The sequence below is a fragment of the Podarcis gaigeae genome (assembly GCF_964106915.1).
Source record: "Podarcis gaigeae genome assembly, chromosome: 3".
NCBI lineage: Eukaryota > Metazoa > Chordata > Lepidosauria > Squamata > Lacertidae > Podarcis > Podarcis gaigeae.
In genome coordinates, this window is record NC_139680.1 from 110720870 (window position 1) to 110737011 (window position 16142).

The window sequence follows — 16142 nt, forward strand, 5'->3', positions numbered from 1 at the left end:
CAACTCCTGCAGGCCAAGCTGGTGCCAAACATATTGCTCTGCTTTCCTTTGGACCACATTGTGGGGCTGTTAAGGACAGTAGGAAAGGATATATTGAGTAAGTAATATCCTTCCTTCACTCACACCAATAAGTGATGTAGCAGAGCTGATTCCCCTTCAATAAAGCTGGAAACTAGATTGCAGATTCGTTTGAATCTCCTAGTTAAGATTATTACCTGGTGTCCCCTTTGATCCTTCTTAAAAGAATAAAGGCACAAGTCTTTCTGAGTAAAGTAACAGAAAGTTTACTCACATTTCAGTTCACAATTTGATCCCTGAAAGGCAGGCTTTGCTTAATGGTTACACAACAAACTGTGAGTTCATCTCATATGGAGAATGAACTCATGTGTTGCTGGCTGAGAGCCAGCAGACAGCAGAATTACATTCAGATAGCAAAATGGCTGCAGAAGAGCAGCATGGCAGCAAAAGAACAGCAAGACAATAGAAAGACAAAAGTAGACTGAGAAAATGGCTGCAAGACTCGGCTCTTTTAGGGAGTCAGCCAGAGCCATGCCCATCTCCTAGATCACATGCAGGGGGAAGACGCTCCAGACCAGTGGAACAGAAAGTTACACTGACTGGATGTCCCCCTGCCTGTGCCCAGCTAGGGAAATCAGGAATGACTGTACCAATGGATTACATCTCATACACATCAGTGAGGCCGAGGCAGGGTCTTGTTGTCTGGGCAGCCTAGGACCTCCATACACTATCCAGGCTTGCACCCTAGAGAGGTCACTTTGGTGTTGCTAACGTAGCAAAAATGACATGGGAGGCAGCAGTTATGAGTTTCCAGTCTCTGCAGCCACATCAGGCGCTGTGATTCTCCAGCAATTTCACTTCGCTCCCAGAGGTACACTCAATGTCTTTCGAGACAGATGGATGCCAACACATTTGGGCTGGCCGCCTCTGTGCTGCCAAAAGCATCTTCTCTGAGAGATCTCAGTATATATTATTCTTTAAAACAACAACAACATACCTGGCTCCCTAAGGGCTTTACTGTCTTCAGAAACACATGCCCCAAATGCTATACTATCTTTTTTCTTTCACCTTTCACCACTGGAGCAGTATCCTTGGAGATGAAGTCATTGGTATTTGGCCTCGAAATGCGGATAAGGCAGATGTCAACTGTGCTTGCGTAACCCACGCTGGCCTGAACATTGTCACCGGGGACGACTTTGGACTAGTCAAACTCTTTGACTTCCCCTGCACTGAAAAATTTGTAAGTCGGCTTTCTAGCTTTGTGGTGTCTGTGCACAGAATCAGAAAATGGGGTGAGGTGCTGAATTCATGAATAAACGAGAGAGAAAATTTTCTTAGAATGCCAAATATATATATATATATTTTAATTGCCCAGTGCATTTTGGAGGCCAATCATCTGGCAAAGGAGGAAACTGTAGTAGTATATATTTTTGTAGGGAATCCCCGTGACAGGGTGAGCTCCCGTTGTTCGGTCCCAGCTCCTGCCAACCTAGCAGGTCTAAAGCATGTCAAAAGTGCAAGTAGATAAATAGGTACCACTCCAGCAGGAAGGTAAACTGCGTTTCCGTGCGCTGCTCTGGTTTTGCCAGAAGTGACTTAGTCATGCTGGCCACATGACCCGGAAAAAACTGCCTGCAGACAAACGCCGGCTCCCTCGGCCAGTAAAGCGAGATGAGCACCGCAGCCCCAGAGTCGTTCACGACTGGACTTAACTGTCAGGGGTCCTTTACCTTTACATTTTTATTGCCCCCAAGACAGGAATTTCTTGTTTCCAAACTGTGCTGCACAGCAATAAAAAATTTGGGACACGGTGATAACTTTTTCTCTCCAGTTTATTCCTGGTTGCATCTACCAGAGATGGTTAGATGTGAGAATTTCAGCTTGTCATTTTTCCCAGTCTTAAGTTCAATTCTCCACATCATCTTGTGATTTATTTATTTTTAAGTCCTTCTGAGAATTCATCAGCATCTTCGTGTAAATTTCTCCCAATATACACATTTTGGGGTGCTAATTTCCCCAAATACGCACATTTTTGCAAAGCAATCCCCCCATACGTTTCCTGCATGTTATTTTCATGAATATTTGCATATTTATCCTAACATATGCATTGTGAAACACACTACTTAACTGCATAGTTGCATTGCAAAAGATGGGGAACAGAGAATCTCAAAGGGTGGCTCTTGTTTCGGTTCACACATTGTTTCAAACAGTGCAAGTTATATAAGTTCACCTTTAAAGGCAAACCAACTTGCATTCTGCCCCCCAAATCCTTGGTTCAGGCTTCTGTCTCCCCACTTACAGCATATAGGTGAAATCATGTATCGTGGGGAACACCATCTAAAAAGCCTGTAAACCCCTCTCTAAACTTCTGGAAACCCTTGATAAACCCCTTTAAAAAACCAGACGGGGATAAATAGTAGCAAAGGTGACTCTCTGTCTTCCTTATCACAGGAGGACGATTTGGAAATGACAACAAGGGAGGTAGACCAGTACCCCGAAGTGCCTGGCTGTGATTCAGAAGTAGACTCCTGGGATCACTAGCTGCTTTTCCGCTCTTTCCAGGGTGTTTTTGTCTCTTTTGTGCCTTTTTGGAGTTTAAATTGATTGATTTATTCACACACACCCCCGTCACTGCGCATATATGCAGTTGTGCTCAAGTTAAACACACACGAGGAGGGAGATGCCTGTATATAGAATCATATTGTGGGTTCTCAGAAGTGTTCAGATGCCCGTGATCAATGTAGTCGGTCTTCATTGCATTCTGACGATTAAAAAAAACCGCAGCTGCCAACGTGGGTGGAATGAGATGGTGCTTTTTGTGTGTGTGAGAAACTTTGCCTTTTCCCAACAGGCCAAACACAAGCGTTACTTCGGCCATTCAGCTCACGTCACCAACATACGCTTCTCTCACGATGACAAGTATGTGATCAGCACCGGAGGGGATGATTGCAGGTAACTTTTTGCATTTGTTTATGCCGAGCTGAGTGTTGGGTTTGGGTGTGAGAAAGCGGAGTTTGGGTCCCCGCTAGGAGATTCACACTCAACTTAGCCCGCTTCGCAAGGCTCTTGGGAGGCGAGAAGATATTGCTTTGAGCTCTTGTGGTGGAGAGGACAAAAGAATAAAAGAATATCAAGCGGAAGAAGTCAGTGCTAACCACCAGATCCTACAAGCTGCTGTAGGAAATAGTGGCAAAATGGCACACAACCCTTTGCTGGAGCAAGTCAGCAGTTGAGCAGAGCAAAGGATGTAAACTTTGCCTTTCTGCAGTAGGCTGGATTCCTCACAAACCATTCTGTATCTTCCATGCAGACAAGTGGAACAGTCTCCCTCGGGAGGTTGTGGACCAGTGTGGGAGCCAATGTGGTGTAGTGGTTAAGAGCAGTAGATTCGTAATCTGGGGAACCGGGTTCGCGTTTCCGCTCCTCCACATGCAGCTGCTGGGTGACCTTGGACCAGTCACACTTCTCTGAAGTCTCTCAGCCCCACTCACGTCACAGAGTGTTTGTTGTGGGGGAGGAAGGGAAAGGAGATTGTGAGCCACTTTGAGACTCCTTCAGGTAGTGATAAAGCAGGATATCAAATCCAAACTCTTCTTCTTCTTCTTCTTCTTCTTGGAGATTTAAAAGCAGAGGCTGGGCAGCCATCTGTCATGGATGCTTTAGTTGAGGTTCCTGCAAAGCTGGGGGTTGTACTAGGTGACACTCAAGAGTCTCTTCCAACTCTAAGATTCTATGATTCTGTGATTATTCGAGTGCAAGGACACATTCCAGCCAGGCAAAAGCACTTGGGTGCGGATACTTCTGAGGGCCAGATAAAGAAGCCCAGGGGCCACATTCCAGCCCTGAGCCTGAGGATCCTCACCTCTAGTTCACACAGTACTTAGCTGGATGGGCTCAATGATCTCCCTCAATGAAAGGCAGCCATCTGTGAAGCATTTTACAGTCATACCTCGGGATGAATACGCTTCAGCTTAAATATTTACGAGTTGCGCTCTGCGGCGACCCGGAAGTAACTGAGCATGTTACTTCTGGATTTCGCCACTCGCACATGCGCAGACGCTCAAAAGGACGTCATGAACATGTGTGGAAGCGACGAAACGCAATCCACGCATGCGCAGGTGCACAGTCACATCTTACATTCGCTTCAGCATGTGAACAGGGCTCCAGAACGGATCCCGTTCGCATCCAGAGGTACCACTGTATTCCTCTTTTCCATTCCTCCAGAGCAGGGCTAGAGAACCTCAGGCTTGGGAGGCGCATGCAGCCCTCAGCCCTTGTGACTCTCCCCAGACCAGGCCCTTTCCACAGCCGGGTCCCTTGACATCCTCTTTGATCCTCCCTGGCTGCACCTTCCTTGGCTTTCGCCATCTGGCTGGGATGTGAATTCTGATCATGCTTCTTGCCCATCGGAATGGAGGCTGATGAGGGAGAAACTTGCCTACTGTACAAAATTGTGGCCCCCAGTCAGGGAGTGGAGCCCTCAGGCTACAGAAAAATAGACCCTTGGGCCTGATCCGTCTGCTTTTGCACCTCTCCCTCCCTTGCCTTCCCTCTACTGGGTGAGAGGAGAGCGCTTGCGCCACTTCTGTTTCCTCTTGCAAGCCAGGAAAACAGCATTGAGCAGCAGGAGGGGTGCGGCAGGGCCCCTTCGAAAGAGAAGGCCATAAATAAACGGAACAGTTGTTACCGTCGCAAGGAAATGTTGGAAATGCTTAAACTCAGTAAACATGTAGGAAGCAAACCAAAGGGCATTGCTCAAGACATTAGGCAGCCTGGATTGAATGTTGCATGCAGGCAAAATTGGATTTGTGAACCCAGGTCACTGGTAAGCCAATATCTCTGCCATCCTCTGTTCCTTCATCTACCAAATTGCAATGTACGTGTCTGGGTTCTTACAAGAATGAGAGTTGCAGCGATTATCAAAGAGCCTCCACGTCAGAAATAGAAATGTTAAACTAGTAAAAAATAAAATAAAAAAGTAACCCTCACTATTCAGGTTTGAAGTCTTTCATGTCCCTGGCTTGCCTTAATGCCCCAAGTAATATTCAACTGTCTTCTTCCCTGTGTCATTGGAAGGAATTTGTGGGGCGGATCTGAGTCACTAAACAGCTGCAAGAGTCTGGCATGGAGAAGATGCCATTTACTGCAGAGGAACAAATTCTAGGTCTGAGAGGATGCATGTAGGTCTGAGAGGATGCATTATGGCCTGTAGAGATTCACTTTTAATATAAAGTCATACCTTGGCTCTCAAACACCTTGGCTCCCAAACAAATCAGCTCCCGAACAATCAGAACCCGGAAGTGAGCATTCCGGCTTTCGAATGTTCTTTTGGAACCGGAACATCCGACGCAAGTTCTGCATGTTCTGATTGGCTGCAGGAACTTTGGTTTCCAAACATTTTGGAAGTTGAATAGACTTCTGGAACGGATTCCGTTCGACTTCCAAGGTCCGACTATATAGTATGTATTGCTGGATGGGGTATATTTCTTGAATTAGAATAACCGTGCAGATAAGGAAGCTGGAGGGCAGAGCCAGGTTGCCAGTTAGTTTTGCAGAAGTCTTGATTTCAACCACACATGTGCACACAGATGGTAATTGACATTTCTTCCTTTCTAGCGTCTTTGTATGGCGATGCCTTTGAAGGCCAGTTTCCTCCAGTGCCACTCTTGCTACCACCGCCACGTGAGTGCCAAACAGGGACGCCTCCCAAGACTTCAGCAGGCGGCTTTTTAACAAAACGCTGCGTAGATTCTAAATGTGAAACTTGACCTACGTTGGATGCCACAGCCATCCCCTCCAACCATTCAATCATTGCGAAAGAAGGGGAAATTACCGTATTTTTCCATATATAAGACTAGGTTTTTTCCCCTTAAAAATAATGTCTGAAATTTGGGGGCATCTTATACATGGATAGCTCTTTTCCCTTCCAATTTTCTTAATTTTGAGTCCCCAAAAATAGGATGTGAATTATACATGGGGGCGTCTTATAGGCGGAAAAATACGGTAATTGATTTGGTCCTTAAGACTGAAGGATGCCCAGTTTGGTTTGCCCTGACGGTTATCTGTCATGGGGGCTTCAGGTGAGATTCCTGCATTGTAGGAGGTGGGACTAGATATTTTTTTTTGGGGGGGGGGGTCCCTCCCAACTCTATGATTCTGAACCTCTCTTGCTGAAAATCAAGTGTCCTAATCGGCAAAGCCTAGCCCATAGTGCAAACTTAAGCTTCAGTAGCCTTTTTGCCAACAAAACGAGTTGTGATTTGAAGATTATTTTTTAAAAGTATTCATGTTTTTTCATAAACCAAACCATTTTGAAACCACCCACTACAAAACCTTATTGGGCAAGGGACGCCTTCGGAGTAAAGAAAGCTTTGAGCCATGGCTAATTTTATACTGACCAAATTATCATTCCCCCTCCCCTCCCCAAATATTTCTGGTTTTAAAAATAAGTTCATTTGCCAGTTTTCTATGAAGTGCCTTTTGAAAGCTTTGCCAGTGATACAGGCTTCCTGCCTGTGTCTGCTTTCTACTCTCGGTGCTACAACTTCCACAACTGACGAGGGCTGACAAAGTTATTCCCCCTCCTGCCCTCCCACCCTCGATGTTCCAATTCTCTCTTCTTTTGCATTTAATCTGTCTCAGTATTTTAACTTGAGTCTCAGCTGGTTCTTTTAACAAGAGTGGGTGGGGTGCAGGGAAAGTCTCTTATAAATAGCTGCCCGTCAAATTAAATCTGCAACATATCTAACGCAGTCTTGAGGATAGGAATGGGGGCCTTGTGGTCCTCTGGATGTTGGTCAACTCCTACTCAGGTTTCCGTAAGGAAAAGGGGGAGATTATTCTCTTTCTGGCCCCCTCCCACTTGCAGAATAACCTTTTCCCGCTGCGTTTCTAGGTTCGGGGCCAATAATGGCAATGCTTTGATAAATAAACCTTCCTCCACCTTTGTTCCAAAGCTTTGGCAAACAACTCGGCAGATACTTTTGCCCCAAGGTACTGGGACACGGGTAGTGCTGTGGGTTAAACCACAGAGCCTAGGACTTGCTGATCAGAAGGTCAGCAGTTCAAATCCCCGCGATGGGGTGAGCTCCCGTTGCTCGGTCCCTGCTCCTGCCAACCTAGCAGTTCGAAAGCACCTCAAGTGCAAGTAGATAAATAGGTACCGCTCCAGTGGGAAGGTAAGTGGCGTTTCCGCGTGCTGCTCTGGTTCGCCAGAAGCGGCTTAGTCATGCTGGCCACATGACCCGGAAGCTGTACGCCGGCTCCCTCGGCCAGTAAAGCAAGATGAGCGCCGCAACCCCAGAGTCGGCCACGACTGGACCTAATGGTCAGGGGTCCCTTTACCTTTACCTTACTGGGTTTGGGTGCTATGGTTAAGGCTGCAATAGTTAGCTGGCCAATGAAGGGAAAGGGCTCCTCCTATCCTCTTCGCCAAGTCAAGCAGGGGCCACTACCAGCTGCTGAAAGAGGCCACTGCATCCTCCTTTTGCTAGCAATACTCTGCATACAGATAGCCTCCCTGCAAAGGGACAAGCAGCAAGGTTTGATGTGCAAATATCTTTGTTCCAACAAGCTCTGCTTGAGGAAAGCCACGTGGGTAAGCAGCTCACTCCCAGGTTTAAGAGAGAGCCAAAATAAAACGGGAGAATTCTCCAGAGGGGTAGGAGAGGGGATCAATGTGCAAAAGTGCTACCATTTGTCAAGAGTCGATCAATAGAATATATTAATGCCTTACATGCCTCTATGATTTCCGACACACAGGTCCCTATGCAGTCTTATTCCCATACTCTTCTCTGTTAAGGAAGCCTTTCTGTATTAGGCAGTGTAATCATATTGAGCCGTTGATGTCAGATGGTCACCTTGTTTGCCTATGTTGTAATGCTGGCCTTTTCATATTGATTGTATCCTAATTCTTTTTTTAAATAAAAAAAATGTGACAGAATGAATTGCTATGTAGTGAAATTGTGCAAAAATATTTAAGAGCAATAGAGTGTGTATGTGTGTGTGTGTGCCAGGAAGAGATTTGTTTGTATTTGTTTATATGGTTTGATTTTAGGAACAATATGCTCCTGGTGCTGTATTATAATGTAAATCAAAATAGTACTTGCATGAGTTTATTTTTCAAGCGATCCAGTAAAAGATTTATGATTTGAAAACAGCTGCGTGTCAAGATTTTTCATTCGAGGTTTGCCGCACACCCAAAACAAGCAGACTGGTCTTTGCCCGGCTGCCCCTTCTTCTTGCCGCATTGGTCGTAGACAGCAAAGATCTCATTTGTCAAAAGTTCCCAGAACAGATAAATAAAAGCTAGTGACTCATTCACACACTTTTTCTGGGGGAAAATGATGTTTTTTAAAAGAGAGTAGAACTGGCACACACTAGCTGCCTTTTTATTTTGTCACATGATCTTGAACAGGGGTCAGCAACTTGCGGCCCATAGCCATAAGTGGCCCAGGGAAGGTGGTTTAAACGGCCCACAAACTGCCCCTGAACCGAGCCACCTACTCAGTGGCGTAGTGTGGGTTTTCAGCACCCGGGGCAAGGCAAGTAATTTGTGCCCCCTAACCCGTGGATTTGCGCCCCCTAACCCTAACCCCCAGATGTTGCGCCCGGCCCCCCCCTGCTCCCCCACGCTACGCCACTGCACCGACTCAGTGAGTCCCCGTGTGCTGCACTAAACCGGCGCAGCGCAGAGCGGTGGCTCACTTCCGCAGCGCAGAAAATCATGTATGTGCAGATGCTGGAAATCACATCGGTGCAGATGTGATCCAGCCCATGGAGCAATCTCTGCGGGAGTGAACCAGCTCAGGCGAGGTAAACCTTGCCAACTGCTGTTCTTGAACACTAAATCAGAGGTAGCCAATATGTTGTCCGCGAGATGCTGCTGCCTTTCAACTCTCATCAGCCCCAGTCGCCATGGACAGTGGGGTCAGGGATGCTGGGAGCTGTCACCTGTGAGACTGAAATGGACTTGCTGCAGTATTTTTTCACTGGTTAATTGGAGCCGTAAGTGGCAAAGTACATGTACCAATCTACCACCATGCAACAACTCAGCATAATTTCGTTGGAGAGGATTCGCACATTCAAGCTGAATACCTGTAATCTGCCGGTGCCTGCACTCACGCTTAATTTGCTAGACAACACACAACCATTTAAGTCTATACGCTTTATTGATACTCAAATTGTTTTGTTTTTACATTTCACAATGCATTCCACAGACTTAGTTTAATACAGCTTGAACCGCAAGTGTATACATTTTTTTTTCATTTGCAATTTCTTGCATTCACAAGGTTCGAAATTTCCAAACGACATTTGCAGCATCGGGGCGCAACCCGCTGACCCATGCGCAGGCGCCGAGGATTCCGAGCACATTGGAGAACAAGCATGCTGGGTACTCCTTGCTAGTGCCTCGCAAGGCTCTTGGGAGTCACACCTTCAGAAATTCCTTCCACAGATCCAGAGTTTTGAGAGGCTGTAAACTTATTTACTCAAAATAGACTATAGGAGGTTTGTGCAGCAAATGTTATGGCAGAAAACTGTGTAATGTGCAAGAGAGTTGGGTGTTTTCTTTCTTTAATAGATGCTAGTGTTTTTTCTCTCTGAAGATTTAAGCTAAATGGAGCTAAAACAAAACCCAAAACAAAACCCAGTTCTGTTCTCCGATATTCCAAGCACAGTGGAGGAGCTGGACATCCTAAGCTGCTGTGAAACACTATATATATATATTTATATAACTTTTATATTGGCAATTGATAAAACAGTAAAATTAAAAAGCACAATACGGCTACACTCGATACCAAACGGGCAAGGCTTTTTAAGCTTGCTTTAATGGCATATTCTTCTACACATCTCTCTGTTTTTAAAGAAAATCTGCAGTCAACCTACACAGACCAGAGACAGTGCTAAACTGAAATGCTCTCCCTGCACTTCACCGGCACTGCACTGTCTCGAAACGCAGCAAGACTACCTTGGCTGAAGCATAAAATGTACAGCTCTCCAATCTGTTATGTTAACCAGTGCTGCACACGGGAGAAGCAAAAAGAGGATTAGGTTTAAATCCATACATAGCAGCTTACAATACTTATGATGAACACACATGGCAGTCAAGAACAGGTTATTTCCCCCCGCCTCAAAACACTGCGTTGCTAAAAAATAAAGATCTGTGAAATTGCACTGCAATGTCAAGGTTTTGCTATTCCCTGACCCTCCCCACATAATCCAAATGAATATGCCTCCCCTTCCCCACTTAAAAGATGAACTCCTATTTTTAATAAAAGTTGCTTTAGGTTTTTCATTCGGCTTTGCGCTTCAACCCGGGGATTTTAGCTTGGATCCTGCAAAGAAACAAAAACAAGCCGTTTCAAATGTTATGCCTCCTGCCTTCCCCGATACCCCATAATCCCCCAGAGTCGGTGAAGCACATTTGACATAAAACCAAGCCTTTAAGTGGCATTGGTCCAGCTGTTTGGAATGCTCTCCCAACAGAAATTCAACACGCATCTCCTGTTTTAACTTTTAAATGATGGCCGAGAATTATCCTGCCAGTTAGAGTACTATTGGCACAGAAATGGAAACAAGAAGAATTACCGACGAAAGAGGAATGGCAGACGAAACTAATGGACTATGCAGAATTAGACAAGATGACAGGAAGGATTCGAAACCTGTGGGATCAGAGATTCTCAGAGGACTGGAGTAAATATGTGAATGATTTGAAAAGCAATTGTAATCAAGACATTACGCTAGTAGGATTGCAAGAAGTTTTGTAAGGAGGACTATGTGAAATGTCGCAGAGAAAAGTATGAAGAGAATTATTAGTGAAGGACTATTAAAAGTACCGTATTTTTCGCTCTATAAGACGCACCAGACCACAAGACGCACCTAGTTTTTGGAGGAGGAAAACAAGAAAAAACATATTCTGAATTTCAGAAGCCAGAACAGAAAGAGGGATCGCTGCCCAGTGAAAGCAGCAATCCCTCTTGCTGTTCTGGCTTCTGGGATAGCTGCGCAGCCTGCATTCGCTCCATAAGACGCACACATATTTCCCCTTACTTTTTAGGAGAGAAAAAGTGAGTCTTATAGAGCAAAAAATACGGTAATAGTGAAATTAATGAAATGCAGATTAAGTGATAAAGATTGAAAAATCTTCAGATGTGGTTGATGGAAGTCCAAAACACTGAATAAGATAAGAAAATATGTTGTATGTTTTTTTGGAAATGTTATGTAAAAATTAATAAAAATAATTTTTTTTTAAAAAAAAAGAGAATTATCCTGCCAGTTAAGAAAGCATTTTTCTGCAATAGTTAGCTGATGATCTCCGATTTAAAATCTGCACTTTTTTATTGTATGGTGGCTGCTGCAAACCACTTTAGTTTTCAAATTTTATTTATCAAATTGGGATGTACAAGTATTTTTTATAAAACAAACAAATCAACCTAAGTAGTCCAGTGTAAAATGTGAAAGCAGACAAAGAGGCTGCACAGCAAAGAGATTAGGGTGCTGACCATCAAGGACAAGCACCCCCAAACTTGGCCCTCCAGATGTATTGGGACTACAATTCCCATCATCCCTGACCACTGGTCCTGTTAGCTAGGGATGATGGGAGTTGGAGTGTCAAAACATCTGGAGGGCTGAGTTTGGGGGTGCCTGATCAAGGAGAACAGAAGCAGAAGAACAAAGAGAGGGAGAGACAAGAGAAAGAGAGAGAGATATAAAGAGATGTTGTAGGAATGAAAATCACGGGAGATGAGTAGTAGGTGTCATGTGAGAGGCGTCTGCCGGGGAACCCCCGGGAACTCTCTTTTATTGAATATTACAAACATTGCCACAGGTGTGGTTGTGGCTGATTGGTTGATACAAACACAAAGAAACTCATTGCCTATTGGTTAATGCAAATGCAAGGCGGGAATTACATGTGAGGGGTGGGAATTACATGTGAACATTAATCACTGGTAGATTAAAGGCTGGGAAACGAGGTTGGGACTAGACAAGCATGAAACCTCCTAACTAAAGATTAATATGGCATGAAACAATTACTAATGATTGATCATAACATGAAAGAATATAATAATCAAGTTCTATAGATGTGGTCAGCTATGCATGGAGTACAAGTCACCATGAACTTTTAGGTGAACGGAGCGATGAGGGAATGTCTTGGTGTTTGGAGCAGGTTCGTACAGTGTGTGCAGAAACAGAGAGAAGATTATAAGCGAGACTTCCCAGAATGCAAAAGAAAAGAAGCAATACTTCCCATAGCAAGACTTCCCATAAGGCCACAGTTATGTGTAGAAAGAGATGCAATGCTTCCCTATAATGCAACAGTTATGTGCAGAGGGAAAACATATGTGCAGAAGGAAAACTTCCCATACAGAAACCCAGAGGTTCTAGTGAATTTCAGTTTTGACCTGAAAATACTTTTCTTTGCAACCTCAAATATCGAGTGATAAGTCATCCACAGATGGTAGTTTTGAAAGTTACAAGGAGCACAAGTTTAATATGCTCATTCAACTCACATTCAGCAATCTGCTGTGTGAGATTATTATATTTATCAGTTGCTTCCCCCCCAAAAGTGACTTACAAAAGATTAAAAAGAAGAATAAAAACAAGCGAAAATACAGTAATATGTCTGAAAGTGCAAATCTAACTGAATCCCCACCACGTTTAAAAAAAAATAAGCTGAGAGTTAAACTCTAAAGTCTTGAGTAAATAAAAATGCTTTTACCTAAAAGCAGACAATGAAGGAATCAGGTGTGCCTCCCCTGGGGAGAGCATTCCAGATTACAGGGCCTTGAAAGAGGTTTTTGTGTGTGTGTGTGTGTGTGTGTGTGTGTGTGCGCGCGCGCACACACACACACACACACACACACGTAATCTCTCACTAAAAATAACACTGAAAGGTATCAGCTACTTTAAAATTATCTTCAAAATTCTATATGCTCACTTTGCCACTGCATCTTTGACATTCTTGTTCACAAGTCCCAGGTAATGGTCAATTTGAACCTGGCAAGTAAAGACACAAGGATGAATTACCATTTCAATAACAGGAAATCACCGTGCATTAACACTTACTTTCTGCTCAACATTCCCCCCATAACCAGGGACAGGGGTTTCCTGCCACCCTAAGAAAAAAGGAACATTGATCCCTATTCTACTAGGCCTTGATCATGTCTTCTGTATGTGTATCTATTTCAGAACTGTGCAAGGCTTTTTATTTAGTATAGGATTAGTGATGTTTTAAAGATTTGCAGAATCTTCAGTGCCTTTCCCCCGCCCCCGCCCCCAAATCATTTTTATTCATTTCCCCAGTTTTACCAAATCATCCACAAATAAAGGCAAATATCTGTCAAGCTTCCTTGTAGGCCCACAGAGCAAAATATAAATTTGGAGCCACTGTTGAACAGGGCTCAACAACTTTTGTGTCCGGATTTCCAATTTTTGAAATGTGGCAGCCCTACCATTGAAGATGGTCTAGGAGGAATTTATCCATATATGGGGGCAGAGAGGACCCACTATCTGTTTACTTGAAATGGTGCTCTTTTATTTTATTTTTGCTAGCCTGTTCTCTGAAAGTCTTGCACCCCCACCCCACCCCCAATCTACCTCTCTGCCTCGCAGTGTCTCTAAAGCAGGTCATTTGGAGTTGATCAGCTCCAAAGTAGTTTCCCAACCAGGAAAGCCTGCCAAGTCAGCTTAAGAGGAACACCCTCCAGGGACTTACATAACCCCAGCTGAGCGCTAGGAACAGCAGCAGCTAAGTAGATCAACAGGAGAAGAGGTGGGATTGTGTTCTGCAGAGCTCTCTCAAATCTTTTTTGGTACACAACTTACTCTTAATCGTCCCAATTAACCATCACATTTTTGGCAGAATTGTCAAGAGAATATGCGCCACACCGTACACTCACCTGGTGCTTTTCATAAATAATAGGAATACTGAAGAGCGAAATCAGAGCTGGAATGGGATGCAGGGGAAAACAAAACACAAGAAACATCCGTAAGTGTATGCAAATGCAGGGATGCAGAAAAGATCAAGTAAGGCAGGGATAGGCAACCTAAGGCCCGGGGGCCAGATGCGGCCCAGTCGCCTTCTAAATCTGGCCCGCGGATGGTCCAGGAATCAGCATGTTTTTATATGAGTAGAATGTGTGCTTTTATTTAAAATGCATCTCTGGGTTAAAGGGACGTGGGTGGCACTGTGGGTTAAACCACAGAGCCTAGGACTTGCCGATCAGAAGGTCGGCGGTTCGAATCCCCGTGACGGGGTCAGCTCCCTTTGCTCGGTCCCTGCTCCTGCCAACCTAGCAGTTTGAAAGCACGTCAAAGTGCAAGTAGATAAATAGGCACCGCTCCGGCGGGAAAGTAAACGGCGTTTCCGTGCACTGCTCTGGTTTTGCCAGAAGTGACTTAGTCATGCTGGCCACATGACCCGGAATCTGTACGCCGGCTCCCTCGGCCAATAAAGCGAGATGAGCACCGCAACCCCAGAGTCGGTCACGACTGGACCAAATGGTCAGGGGTCCCTTTACCTTTTACTGGGTTATTTGTGGGGCATAGGAATTCGTTCATTTCCCCCCAAAAAATATAGTGTCCCTCCACATGGTCTGAGAGATGGTGGAAAAGGTTGCTGACCCCTGAAGTAAGGTGTGCGAATCCAGGCTAAAACAAAAATACGAGGCTGCTGCAAATAGCCCTTGCAACTGGCAGCAGTCTCTGCATTCTGTGAATATGGGGTGCAATGCCCCTAAACAATGACTGGGCATGTGATGTTGAGCTGGACAAGCAAAGCAAGGTCCCCAAATACATCATCCAGACACCTATACACTCACCTGAGCTACTTATGATAGCTCAGTCAGTAGAGCACGAGACTCTTAATCTCAGGGCCATGCAAGATTCCTGCATTGCAGGGGTTGGAAGAGATGGTACTTTGTGGTTCCTTCTATGATTCTATGAAGTTGCCTTAGCTCAGACCATACAAACCATAGCTCAGTATCATCTGCGGTGGCCGGCTGCAACTCTCCAAGGTTTCAGGCAAGGAATCTTGCACAGCTCTATTCAGAGGCTGATGGGTTGAATTTATATACTGCTCTATATCTGCAGGTCTATGCTGGGGATTGAACCTGTGACCTTCTGCATGCAAAGCGGATGCTCTGCCACTGAGCTGCAGCCTTTCCTTTACTTTGCCCTGCAAGAATACTGATCCTGATCGCTACTATTGGTGTATCAAGCAAATGACTGTGATCAAGTCAAACGCAATGGAACCAGCCCTCCTCTGCAAACCCCACAAATTAAAACATGGCGTTTCTACGACTTTCTACTGCTTTCTCTGCAGCCTTTGCCAATTTGCTCTGATGCCTCAGCATCATGCTGTGCCATGACACCAAAATCGTTGACAACGTACTGCTTTTCTCACAAAATGCTTTGTTATTAGGTGCAACGTAGTATAGAGGGCCAACTTACCCAGTATCAGCAATGTCAGACCATTGAACAAGGCACCAACGTAGGTGAACACCCACATCAACACGGCAAACTGGAAGAAAAAAAGAGAAAGCTGAGTAGGAATGCAGAATGTGGACCATTTATTAGAGCTCAAGTAGGCTTTGCAGTTGCCATGGGCTGGCTGCTACGTGGGGAGTGGAGGTGCCTGGAGACTACCCAAGTGATGGGAGACACCCCAAGTAAGCCATTCTAAAGCCTTGCATGTGGAAAATGGGGAAAGTTGACATGGGAATGTCACTCGCAGCAGCAGCAGCAGCATCCCCTGTGGCAATCTGGCATTTGTTCCGACTCTTCAGGTGGCCTTCACTGAAGGCAGCATGGAAAGATCAGGCAGCGAAAAGGCAGCGCTCCAGCCTCCGTATGTCAGAGATAATTATAGCCAAAAGGACTTGTAATGGGATCCCACAGACTTTAGCTTTGAGGTCCCCTGGCCGTGCTGAGAATGACGAAAAGTCTCATAGGATTTCAGGTCTGATCCATCTCCCGGTGGTTCATGTGGCCATTTCAACCACAGAAGAGGTTCAAGTACAAGCAATGAGACAGGCCCTGTGCCATTAGATTTAGGGCTAATAATAATAATAATAATAATAATAATAATAATAATTTATTTATATGCCACTCGTCTGACTGGGTTG

The 16142-nt window shown here is 44.9% G+C and overlaps 2 protein-coding genes across 11 annotated transcripts in view; one reads left to right on the forward strand and one right to left on the reverse strand.

Moving 5' to 3' along the window:
* Positions 1–8176, forward strand: part of EML6 (EMAP like 6) — a 167578-nt gene extending 159402 nt beyond the window's left edge. For all 5 annotated transcript variants that reach the window (XM_083732978.1, XM_083732974.1, XM_083732975.1 and 2 more), the window contains 3 exons: positions 1105–1258; positions 2870–2970; positions 5635–8176. In XM_083732978.1, coding sequence (XP_083589104.1) covers positions 1105–1258; positions 2870–2970; positions 5635–5659 — 280 coding nt within the window. In that variant the 3' untranslated portion in view covers positions 5660–8176. The remainder of the gene's footprint in view (positions 1–1104; positions 1259–2869; positions 2971–5634) is intronic.
* Positions 8177–9169: 993 nt separating this feature from the next.
* Positions 9170–16142, reverse strand: part of RTN4 (reticulon 4) — a 63966-nt gene continuing 56993 nt past the window's right edge. For 5 of the 6 annotated variants that reach the window (XM_083733093.1, XM_083733091.1, XM_083733092.1 and 2 more), the window contains 4 exons: positions 15469–15538; positions 13917–13963; positions 12956–13014; positions 9875–10352 (listed from right to left, as the gene is read on the reverse strand). In XM_083733093.1, the coding sequence (XP_083589219.1) occupies positions 10310–10352; positions 12956–13014; positions 13917–13963; positions 15469–15538 (219 nt within the window). In that variant the 3' untranslated portion in view covers positions 9875–10309. Of the gene's footprint in view, positions 10353–12955; positions 13015–13916; positions 13964–15468; positions 15539–16142 lie in introns of all 6 variants that reach the window. The other variant, XM_083733090.1, reaches the window with a different exon arrangement.